This window comes from Homarus americanus, unplaced genomic scaffold, assembly GCF_018991925.1.
Source record: "Homarus americanus isolate GMGI-L3 unplaced genomic scaffold, GMGI_Hamer_2.0 scaffold29478, whole genome shotgun sequence".
NCBI classification, from domain to species: domain Eukaryota; kingdom Metazoa; phylum Arthropoda; class Malacostraca; order Decapoda; family Nephropidae; genus Homarus; species Homarus americanus.
In genome coordinates this window covers 408720-421749 of record NW_024747997.1, presented here as the reverse complement: position 1 = coordinate 421749, position 13030 = coordinate 408720, and the positions used below count along the sequence as shown (strand labels likewise).

General features: G+C 38.8%; 1 protein-coding gene across 4 annotated transcripts in view; it reads right to left on the bottom strand.

The window, feature by feature from the left end:
- Window positions 1–13030, bottom strand: part of LOC121879904 (protein SMG8-like) — a 75653-nt gene that overhangs the window by 58472 nt on the left and 4151 nt on the right. For 3 of the 4 annotated variants that reach the window (XM_042386689.1, XM_042386687.1, XM_042386688.1), the window contains exons 2-5: window positions 9570–9637; window positions 7872–8031; window positions 6983–7105; window positions 4441–4592 (exon numbers count right to left, since the gene is read on the bottom strand). In XM_042386689.1, coding sequence (XP_042242623.1) covers window positions 4441–4592; window positions 6983–7105; window positions 7872–7976 — 380 coding nt within the window. In that variant the 5' untranslated portion in view covers window positions 7977–8031; window positions 9570–9637. Of the gene's footprint in view, window positions 1–4440; window positions 4593–6982; window positions 7106–7871; window positions 8032–9273; window positions 9377–9569; window positions 9638–13030 lie in introns of those variants that run through there. The other variant, XM_042386690.1, reaches the window with a different exon arrangement.

Sequence of the window (13030 nt, the reverse complement as noted above, 5' to 3'; positions counted from 1 at the left end):
TAATACCCCTAAAACAATATTATAGATTAGTACAAAATACAATAATCCCAATAATTGCATTTCTAGGTTCAAGACCCATTTCTCTCAACTGGCGTACAATGAAAAAAAGAAATACTACTACCCCGCAATGCCTGGAGTGTTTGAGGAGCGCCAGCAGGAGATGGCTGACTTCTTCCATGAATCTCTAGCCCAACCATTTACACGTGGCGACTACAAGGAGCTGGTAGAGCTTTGTCTGCTGCTTGTAACTAAAGGATCCGAGCCAGTGAACTTCACGATGGTCTACCCCGGCGCACTTCACAAAGCAAGGTGGATGGCTAAACTGCTCTATACCCTCAAGATTGTTCTTTTGTCAGGCCAGATCAAAGAGCAGTTCCCAAAACCGAGGTTGTGACTAAAAGTCAAATCAGTAAGTTAGAACAGTTGGCTGTGTTCACAGTCGCTGTTTATGTCCCATGGTGGAGTGTTTGCCCCATTCCAGCAAGTGCGCCACTGAATGACTTGAATTTGGTCGAAACCTTGGCTGAATTTGCCCCATATGACGCCACAATAGTTGACAAAGCACGTGTGGCACTCGGTAGACACACTTGGTACCTAACTGAGGAGTTGGCCCCACTGGCTTTGTTCTCGTCCCAAGTACAAGAAAGGACAAAAGAGGAGATGAGGAAGGCCCTTCTATGTCATGAAGGCACTGAAGTTACTAAGAGAGCGGGGCACAATCATGGGGGCTATGGAAAGCCATATCTTCCCTCTGTCCCAGAAAGTGGCACTGCCCTGGTGGACCTAATTGGGCCTGACTCAAGCCGGTTCTTCACCATTTTAGGCATGCCCTATCAGTTTCTCCACAGTCCAGCCAGTGAATGGGCGGATCATGACGACTACCTGAACATGAAACGGGTTGTGGACAAGCTTCAGGTCGTCAATGAGGCTGCAGAGCGTGGTGTAAAACTTTGCCATGACTTTCTTAATGTTGCCAGGGATGAGGAGCGCTTTCAAGAAGTCCTTCAAGTAGTTGAAAATGACAGACTCCGCGTTCCTAATCAGCGCAAACGATCATCTGTTTCCAAACAGAAATCATGGTTTCTTGCTCTAGAGAAATAATACCTTGTGGATATATGATAAAACCCCTTAATGTACCATGCGAGAATAAGAATGATTAACTTTTTTGTGTTAGTGATAATAGCTTTTAATTAAGACAGGCAAATGATTTGTGTTAATATCCCTTATGATGGTTGTGTAATCTCATATACAGTGGGGTATGCTATAACAAATCTAATTGGTTCTAGAACCTAGTTCGTTATAGCATTCGTTCGTTATAGGATTAATCCGTTCCAGGCCCCCAAATACAACCACTTAACACTGAAAAAATTCTGTGGAAAATGCAAAAAATAGGGTACTTTATCTTACCTAGTGTTGTTCAGTATGCAGGACAGGAGGCAGAGGGGGAGGGGGGAGAAGGAGAGAATTATGGAGAAGAGGTGGAAGGAGAGGAGTCATCCTTCCTAGCCCTCTTTGGTGACATTCTCACAGGCACTTTGTCTGTAGGTTCTTTTGTTACCTATGTAAAGAAGGAATCCAGGGTTGCCTGCTTCAACCTTGATTTCTGGACCTTCCAAAAGTAGTTCATAACATTGTCATTAAACACACTGATGGCCTTTTGCACAGAACCAACATCAGGATGATAATCCTCAGCAAGTTTGGACAGTTTGCTCCAGCAAAAGAACGCATCCTTGAGATCTTTGGCTGGAATGATGCGGCTTTCCTCCTTGTCCTCCTCCTCCCGACTCCTCAGAAGTTAAACTCCGCTTCAGTGTCTCGTTTTGTTCTTTGTGAAGCTCAAGCAGCTCCTCAGTGGACAGTTCCTTACTGTGCTCTTCCACCAACTCCTCAACATCATCATCATCCACTTCCAGGCCCATGGAATTGCCCAGAGACACAATTTCATGAATATCAGCCTCTTCTTCTAACTCTTCGAAGCCTTCAAAGTCTCTTTGAAGCACACATTCAGGCCACAATGGCCTCCAAGCAGCACAAAGACACCTCACAGTAACCTCTTTCCAGGCTGAGGTAATTAAATAAACAGCATCTGCTATATTGAAGTGACTCTTCCAGAATTCCTTCAAGCTAACATCACTGGAAGAAGTGGATGCAAAACATTTTCTAAACAGTGCCTTTGTGTACAGCTTCTTAAAGTTGGAAATTACCTGTTGATCCATGGGCTGGATGAGAAGTGTTGTGTTGGGTGGCAAGAAGTGCACAGTGATGAAGTTGAACTCCTCTGGCAATTCAACCATTAAATTAGGAGGATGGGCTGGTGCATTGTCCATCATCAACAAAGCTTTCAGTGGAAGATTATTCTCCCTGAGGTATTCCCAAACACTGGGTCCAAACACCTCAATCACCCACTCAGAGAATAAATTCCTCGTCACCCAAGCCTTTGGGTTTGACCGCCACATAACACCAAGGCGGGTCTTCCTAATGTTTTTGAAAGCTCTGGGGTTTTCTGCATGGTACACAAGGAGTGGCTTTATTTTGCAGTCACTAGAAGCATTAGCACAAAGAAGGAGGGTAAGCCTGTCTTTCATTGGCTTATGGCCAGGGACAGAAGTTTCCTCCCTTGTAATGTATGTACGGCGAGGCATTTTTTTCCAAAAAAGTCCTGTTTCATCACAGTTGAATACCTGCTGAGAAACAAAGCCTCCCTCTTTAATAACATTCAAAAAAATGTCATGGTGTTCCTTAGCTGCTTCCTTATCTGCACTAGCAGCATCACCATGTCTCACAACACTATGTAATTTATTTCTCCTTCTGAAACCAGTAAACCACCCCTTGGTACCCCTAAACACTGGCACATCACTATCACTTGCACTGGGATTCTTGGCTTTAAGGTCCTCAAACAATTGTCTGGCCTTCTCACAAATTATAGCTTCACTAATGCTATCACCTGCCATTTCTTTCTCCTTTATCCACACTAAGAGTAAATTTTCCGTCTCCTCAATCACATTACACCTTGCTTTGCTAAGTCTAGAGATTCCCTTAGCCACTTGCACAGTTTTCAACTCCTCTTTATTCTTTAAAATCGTATATATAGTCGATTTAGCCATCCCATACTCATCACTTAGTTTCGAAATGCTTGTTCCATCCTCACGTTTCTTTATGATTTCTTTCTTAGTTTCAAGAGTTATGAGCTTTCTCACTCGCTTTGGACGATTCATTGTCACAATTGTACACTTATATAACAAAATATTTATACAAATAACTCTATTTCCGCATCAAAAGACGAAATTTCAACAATTACCGTGGTGCACTGGCTACACAATGAGACAAAGATGGTGCCTGATGCTCTTGTTGTGAGCCACTGTACAACAATATTCATGCGCCAGACGAAATAGTCCCGTATTCATCCGCATTCGTTGTAGGAGTTGCGTTCGTTATAGCATTCTCAATTTTATAGGTAAAACCGTTCGTTATAGGAATATTCGTAGAAGGATCCGTTCGTTATAGCATACCCCACTGTATAGGCGTTTATGCCATATAAGCAAGATCGTTATTTTTCAAATTGCTGGTGCTCACTCAAATATGCATGAATCTTAAAAAAATTGCACATGGGTATTTTTTATGTCAATATGCAACACCAAAATTTTGAACAGCCTGTTAGGACAGGCCAGGAATCCAATGCTCCATTTGTTCATTTGAGGGATAATAAGCATTGCATTGACTGGGATAATGCCTCCTCAATATTACCTTGTAATTCAATTGACAGTCGGAACATTATAGAATCCAGCCTCATTAAACATACCGAAGCATTCAACATGAATTTGAGTAATGGCATGTACAAACTGGACAATTTTGTAATTAAGAAGATTTGTAACCAGGTGAGAAGATTGGGTCACCTTACCCTCTGACCTGAATACCAACCGTTGCGGTGCTATTTAAAGATTAGTAGGGTCATTACCTAATACCTGACCATTGTGGACCTGGTCTTACCCTCCTCTGTATATATACACCTTGTTTTGTATTTCTCTTTAGTCTGTACTCACCCCTGAAGATGTGAATTACACGAAAGCGCTTGGGAACTTCGTGTTTTCTTCTTTCCTTGTGGTTATCAGCATATACCATATATATATATACCTATATATATATACTATATATATATATATATATATATATATATATATATATATATATATATATATATATATATATATATATATATATATATATATATATATATATATATATATATATATATATATATATATATATATCCCAATGTACCCCATTAACATTTAATTTTCAATTTCTTGAATATTAATCTCCAGAAGGAGCAGTACAACTCCAAACTACAAATTTAGAACTTTCCTAATGAAATATACTTTGCACCATAATGACTTCTGAATCAAAACACTATGGTAGCTATATCACTTCTGTTTTACTTACCTGATTGCATCAAGTGTCCTGAAGAGATGAATGTAGCTGATGTCAAACACATGTGTTGGATGGCACAGAAGGAGCAGATGAGACACTGAAAATAATACCAGAAGACTCCGAGCATATCCCAGCTTCAGGCTTGACCACGCCATCAAGAAACCCTAGAAAGGAGGTTTTCCACAATGTAAGTGGACTTGGGAACAGGTTATCTGTGATGCAACTCTCCATACTAGTCCAGGGAATGTGGCTGTAGTAACACACCTACTTATATTTAGTCATTAAAATTAACAGAAGGTAAGTTAAAATATGATGCAGGAGGAACATGAATGTCTATTTAATCAATATAATGTACTGTAGGCTCTGACCCTTTAGCTGAATAAAATCATCTGGCGTTAGCCAAAATAAAATACCCAAGAATGGAGCTGCCCTCTAAAGGGTTAAGGGGACCTATTAGAAAATAAAGAGGATAGACTGATAAGAAAGAAAGAGGATGTACATTCGCTACAGAAAGTGTTTGAGAGGTGAGGTCCGATAGATGTTAAAATGAACACAGCAACTCCAGTTGTCTCAGTAGGGTTGTCAAAATCCCTCATCCATTGTGTCATATTGTCTACCAAAAAATTTTGCAGTTACTTTTTGTAGCAAGTGTACAGCATTGCAGAGATAAAAGGTGATTGGGATAATATTAGAACTGCTAAATATAACCGAGGGAAGAGATGCAATTACCCAGTTTATGATGTGATGGGCTAAACATTGTTAAAAGAAGGAAAAAAGTAATATGGGAGGAGGAGGCGAGACTGGTCAGCAAGTGTACTAAGTGACAGAATGAACGACTGAACTAGTATGACATTTATACTTCCCCTGTATAAAGACAGCTCTAGGAGAAAAAAAAAATTAAAGAGGAATTAATTTGTTGAATACCCGGTAGATCAGGATACAGTGGGGTATGCTATAACGAATCTAATTGGTTCTACAACCTTGTTCGTTATAGCATTCATTCGTTATAGGATTAATCCGTTCCAGGCCCCCAAATACAACCACTTTTAACACTGAAAAATACAGTATTACCCCGCCTAACGCGGTTTCACTTAACGCGTTTTATCATATACGCGTGCCTCGCCAGAGCTGAACTTTCACTTAACACGGATTTTTTCCACATATACGCGGTGAGTGTCCGGCTCGAGACGCTATTTTTAGATTTGCCCCACCCGCCACCCTGCCTGACTGCCTGTTTTAGCTCATAAAATTCATACAAATTGCCCGGTCAGAATATAATTTACATTGCTGGAATTCTTATAATTTGGTGATCATTTTGAATATAAACATCATATATTTTGCATTAAACATACAAATTTTAGATAAAAATTTTTCTCTAGGTAACTATGTTATCTTTTGTGCAAAATATATGACATTTATATTCAAAATATTCCTGGTCTTACAAGGAATCCAGCAATGTCAATTGTATTATCCTAACTTTAGTTTGAGGTATTATTTATTAAAATTTAGTGGTTTTCCCCCAAAAATTTCTCAGAGGGAAGAGCCGGCAGTGTAGTGTGAGAGGGGGAGGGAGTTGAGTCCATTATTTGAATGGACATTAACTTGGCGACTGTATTTCTCTATTTCTCTTAAGTATTAATTGTGTGCATGTACCATCATAAAATTAAGATGTTATTTTTACTACAACATAGGTATGTGCCTTCAAAAAGTGGAGTTTGGGGGTCGGGCCGGTTTCTATTGGAATTAATCCCATATGTTCTGTTGTTCACTTAACGCGGATTTCACTTAACACGGGACCCTCTGGGTTCTATTGACCGCTGCTAAGTGGGGTACAACTGTAGTATAAAATTGTAAAAATTGTAAAAAAGTGCATAAATATGCATCTAAACTCCTGAAATAAAGAATATCATTAATACTTGTAATAAAAAAAACAATAAATTAGTAAAAAAAAAAAATTACTGTTAGTTATAGGAATTTCGTTCGTTATAGCATTCTCAATTTTATAGGTAAAACCGTTCGTTATAGGAATATTCGTAGTAGAATCCGTTCGTTATAGCATACCCCACTGTAAGTTTAAACTGACAGGATCATTATCAAGAGAATTGTAGCAAAATCAGTGAGTACAGTATTCAAGTTAGAGCAGCGTGGGTTATGAACAGGAAGATGACGTATTAAAGAACATGAGAAAATTCTGCATGTGGTAGATGGGTCAGCAACTGTTTGGAGATTGCCACATCAAATAATTCTGAGTCATATTGTGGCCTCCTTATTGTACTCTTGTACCTCAATATATCTTATTATCTAATTTTGCTCTGATTCTGGTCAAAGGAATCTTTAAATTACAATTCACTTGACACAGTACCATGAGATAATAACAAAATTTAAATGTTCTTCCCAAATACTTGTTTATCTATGATGCATTTGTTGACTCAGAATTGTTTGGACATAATATTATCAATTTCTGCATAACAGTGTAATAAAGGGTTTATATAGGAAGTAGAATTCTGACTATGGTAAGAAAGTAGAGTATAAACAAACCCATACTATACATTACTTTCTCTTGGAGCTGTTGGTGCATGTTCTCCAGGGAAGATATCAGAGCAGAAGTGTCATAAGCACCAGTTAGGTGCAAGTAGATGACTCTTCTCCCTGGGTCATAATAGCCCTCTACTCCTGTCTGTTGGTGGGACAACAAAACACCAAGTTAATTACAGTACTTATACAATATTAGTTTTTTACACTGACTTACTTTCTATCTATCAATATATCTATCTTATTATATCTCTCCTACTTTTTTGTCATGTGTATTAAAGTGTACCACATATCCTAAGTTGACATGTACTGTACAATTAATTATTTTAAAGCACAGCAAAACAATGTAGATATTAAAGACTTACTATGTACACTGCTATTGCAAGTTTGTTACATAAAACAACTATGTTTTGATAATTCACTTGTTTGAGCTTCTTCCTGTCACTTTTTATACTTGTCTTACACTGTTGTTCATATTATTTATCTTCTTCTTTGAGTTTTCTTCAACCCTTGATACACCTCACACAACAGTGGGAGACGTAAAGACAATAGCCAACAAGGATGAAGGTAAACAAAAACCTCAAGGAGAGGTGTAAAGCTACTGTATAAGGGAGAATAGTGCAAGACATGGAAACATGACAGGAAACATTTGAGAAAACAAGCAGAAATACCCAGTAACATTTGCTCATATTTTCAGCTTGCGAGTGCAGTTTACAAAGTGAAATCTCAGTCTATACTGATGATTGTTCAAAAGGGGATTCTGGTAGTGTACTTGAATGTTCTATGGTTGAAATAAGGATAAAGGATGTAAACCACCTTCAATATTATTAGGAATATATAAACAAATGCATCAATACTAATAACTGGCTCATAACTATACTGAACTGATGCTAAAAGTACAGTACACAAACCATAGTTTCAGGGTCAACAGCAAGAGGTCGTGTAATATCCCTCTGGAAAATCTTTCGTCCAACCATTAACTCAAGGGCTGCAGCCTTGCAGCCCCCAGAGTCCATATTGCTCTTCCCAAAGACAGCCACCACCACAGCACGCTGCTTCCCTGTGAAGTCTCTGAGAATGGGTAAAATGATGTAAATATAATATAATGAACAAATATTCAAAACTAGAGATCATTCTGGTAATATGTCTGTAAAAAACAATGAGATCTATCATACAGTATTTGTATATCTAACATCTTTCCTCATAGGTTTATGGGAAAAAACAAGAAAATACAAATAACCTTCACTGTTTTGGACTAATTTGAGGGAAAGTCATGGCAAAAAATTAAAATTTTCCAAAATTGGAAAGGATTCCATATGCACCTGTTTCTTTGACTTATGCAACAAGTTTATGTAATACCTGCCCAATGAATAATTAAGTGGCCCATCATGTTTTCTCTAAGATAATACTGTACAGTGATCCCCCCAAAAATCAATGCGCTAAAGTATACTTTTTTTTTACCTCATTCCACCCCTCCATGGAAAGTGTGCTTGTGTGTCCTGTACATCACTGGTAATTATACAGAATCCAAGTTGCAGAGTTTAGACTTACAATTCTGTTAATTTAAAATATCCTTAACATAAATTCATCCTTAAAAATGTCAAAATAAATGTATGTTTTTCAGACCACAATGATGGTAGAGCACCACTCTTACCCATGTGGTAGCATGTCATGAAGAGGTCAGCAACAACCTTATACAGTAGTATTGTGTTACAGTATGTTCCAATTTTAAATCATTATGTGAGCCACCACAATATCACCTAGAAAGTGCAAGATTTTGGGTTTCTTCAGAAATCATAAATTCTTACCTCTCAAATGGAGAAATAACAACGTCCCTACTTTGGTTTTTCTCCAGTTTTTAAGAGTAAGTACTGTCCAGCCACACCCAGATACCATATTTACAGTTAAACTGGTGATACGCTTCCCAGTGAGTGATCCCAAAGCTCAGCAACCAAACACTTCCCAGCAAACTTTACAAGCTACTGTATATGTTAACAAAACATCACACCAACCTTCCTATCTAACTACCCTAAAATAATGCACATCCTTTCAGGGATAGGTGTGATACATTAGGTAAGCTTTGGCCAATTGGTTAATCTTCTTTTACAATAAATCATTAGTCGTTGGCAACCACTCGAGGGTACAACGAGAAGCTGTTCAAGTAGGAAATGTTGTCTCCGAAAAAGTACTGGACGGGTAATATGAAAACTGTAGTACAGTAAAACCTTTATGTTTGTTCATATACAGGGTACAGTACAGTATTACAAATTTATGAAAGATTTATAATTGTCTCTAAAAATTTTCAAAAGTTACTTCCAGTTTTTCGTGTGTACAGAAAGGAAGTGTTAATGTTTATGAAATGTTTGTTTTTCAACTCTTGCATGAACAGCTGATAATGGTGGGACCATGGAGGTGGTGCAGGGACACAGTTTGTGGTCAGGAAAAAATATGGAAAGTTGCAATTCCTTCATTTTCTTTACATTCAAGAGATAAGAAACAATTTTCTCACAGATTTTTTAATCCCAAATTTGTTCATCTACATAAGTTGGTCATCTTGAGTCGAGACTGTTACCCATAAGAACTGTAGATTACTGTATTTATACACTTACTGTGGAGTCCGTGATGTTGGGAGAGTAAAGTGGCCATGGTGTGCAGACAGATCCTCCTCCACCTTAATCTGTAAAATTAACAATAAGAATTTTGTCACAACCAAGGGTAATGATGTTATTTAAAATATTTTAGCATTTCCAGAATATTATAAAATGTAAACAAAAAATAAATAAATAAATAAAAATTATTTTCTGTATAACATATTGACTCATATGTTGGTTTTAATAAACAGAATGCAAATTGGGTGTTGAAGAAAGAGAAACTGTGAGTATGAACTAAAATACACAGTAAAATGTTAAAGGTCTCTTATGAAATACTGTAGTACTGTACTGGACTGTATCGTTTGTGTGTCCTAGTGGAACCAAATGATTTCTGACAGCAGACAAAATGAACCAACCAAACCTTCTCTAACAATCTTCAGATTTTTTTGTTAGTTGGGCTCTCTGATTTATTTCTTGGGCTTTCAGGTGTGATTTAGCCCAAGAAGAGCTGTTCTTGTATGCACTACAGTGTACTTTCTTGTGTTCTAATGTTCATCACAGGAAAAACCCTTAAGTTTACAAACTTACTGGGTTGGGATGCTTTTATGGTGAGCAATACAGTAGCATTTTGTAATCTTAAAAATATTCAATTTGTTTGTGACCCTAATCACTCGCACCATTCAGAAGTGCCCTTCACAATTAACAGAACACAGCAGATTTTTGGTGCCACTAGATACAATCAATTCCATAATGTATCTTTACTATTTTATGTGACACAACATGACAACAGATGAATAATTTTGACAACCCTACTGAGACAACAGGAGATGCAGTGTTCTTTTTGAAATTCACATGACTCTTTCATAAAGCTACTTTTTGGAGTGAGTGTACTACTGTAATCACAAGGGTGTAGGCGCACGGGTCGGGTCGTGTTGCGTCTCTAACAAAGCGTGTTCAGAATTCGGGCCTTCGTTGTTGAGCGGCAGGAATTGGACAGTGATTACATAAGAACATCAAGATCGTCTTAGTGATGTGAAAGTGTAAATCGATGTAGGATTTTTAATGCAAGATACGATTGTATTTTTGAAAACTCAATTTCCACTGAGTTGGAGGTACAGCCCAGGTCAGGAGGCCTACAACCACAAAATCATTGCCATACGACAAAACTTTTATTCTTTTACAGAGTTGTGGTCACGACTCTGATAAAAGTCAACCAGGGAGTGTGGGACTGTGCTTTTAGGTAAATCAGTTCATAGAGTCATCAGTGACCGCAGAAGAGGTTGTAAATAACTTAAAGTGAATACAAACTGGCTAGCAAGCTGGTAAGGCACCACTGCCAGCAGAGACCAAGTCGTGTCATAGGTGCCACAGAGACTTTCAATTTTATTTTGATTGTGTGCTTTCTCAAGGACTGAAACTGTGCCTACAATACACCATTCACAGGGAGATACAGTGTAATGTGTTGTCTAATGGTAGATCCTGCTGCCATATGGCATCACGAAAATTGTGTCCAAGTCCCAGGTTACTGATCTGACTTCTGCCTCATTTACACACAATTGCAGGGTCTCAATTGTTTTTCTTACTATTCACAACACAACATACATACAGTTTCTCACTTTTTTTTTTAATTTTTGCATTTCTTTATGGTTCTTTATTATTATTATTATTATTATTATTATTATTATTATTATTATTATTATTGTTTAATATTATTATTGTTTATTACATTTTCTCCCCCCCCAGGACCCAATGTGGGTCAGTGACCTGTGCCCGGGTGGGATAATCCCGTAAATAAGAGATTTACTGTAGTCGTTGATGAGAACGGGAAAAGAAAGTACCTGTATAAGGAAATAATAGTTAAAATAAAAAATAAATAAATAAAATCAATAAGCTTGGCTATCCTAAAAGGCATTCTATTACTGCCCCAAAGAAAGATTTATTTTATTTTTCTGTGTTTCTAAAGGACTGAGTGGGTGTATAAAATCCGTTATTCATAGCAAAATGCAGTGAACATAGATAGCACATAAATACCGACAAATCGCCGTAGTGAACTGAAAAAAGAAAAAGAAAAAAAAGAAGAAAAACAGAAGACATCCCTAAAGGCAACAGGGGAGGTAAAACCAGCAGAGGGCAGCTAAGAACTGTTTTGTTTTGTTTTTATGTTTATTTTTAAACAGGTGTAGATCTTTACACAGTCTGCACCCCACATCAACAACAATCATGAGGGATATGATGATATGTGACTACTGCGGGAGGATGACGGATATGGATGATACAGACCTGACTAAGGCAACGTTTAGGAAGATGCAAACTGCCGTAAAGCATGAAGGCTGTTGCTGGTATTGCCCTGACTGCATAGTCAAGGTGAAAGAGGCGATTGCAAGCCATAGGGGAACGAGTTCCCTAGGGAAGAAAATAGATGAAGCTGGAGCCTTGCTGGTTGCCAAACTAGAGCAAGTTGGAAAAGAGATCCTTGCTAAGACTGAGGAAGTAGCCGATAGAATGGAGGTGGTTGCTAAGAGGAGTTATGCTGAGGCATTAGCAGGGCCACGGGAGGTGGTGGAGAATAATGCAGGATCAGAACAGGTTCTACAGCAGCTAGGGACTCTGAAGAAGTGTGAAGGAGAAATGAAAATTAACGGACCTACTGTTAGGGGAGAGGAGGAACAACAGGAACGTTTCCAGCACAGAAACAATGTAATTTTTTTTGGAGCCCCTGAGAGCCAGGCAGAGGGAACTGAGAGCAAGATAACACACGATAAGATGCAGTTTAAGAATATTTGTACAGAGGTTCTGAAGATGCCATAAGCCCCTCAGGATGTGAGGAGGCTGGGACAAAAGCAGGGGAATAAGCCTTGGCCCCTCAGGATCGCACTAGTGAGTGAGGAGGAGAAATGGGAGGTTATTCAGCAGGCAAAAAAATTAGCAAGGAGCGAGGCATTTCGGAGTGTATTCATTCATCCAGATCGCACGGTAATGCAGAGGGAACAGCACAAGAAGCTCCTGCAGGACTTGAAGCAGAAGAGGGAGGAGTCAAGGAGGAACGAGTATGGGTGTACACGGGTTATATTCAGGGAGAGGGTAGTGGAAGCAAGTGTGCCAACACAGAGCCAGGGGGCAGCAACGCACCCTCCACCCGCCCTACCCCCCACCAGGGAGGTGGCACCAGCTCCGCCTACCAGCCTGGAGGAGGCGAGCGCCTTGTAAACAATGACATTTCTAACCACGCCCTGCAAAATACAGTGTACTTAGCAAATGCTGCAGCTTCTGAGAATTGGGGGGGGGGGTTACTACTAAGAGCAGAGACATTACCGAGAACAAATTCTGGCTTGAATGTCATGTTCGCTAATACTGACACGTTCCTTGATAAGACAGGGGAGTTTGAATCACTGCTGAAGGTTCACCAACCAGAGATTGTAGGAGTTGTAGAACTGTTGTACAAGAACAGGAGAATCAACCCAGAGAAATTTTAGTTCAGT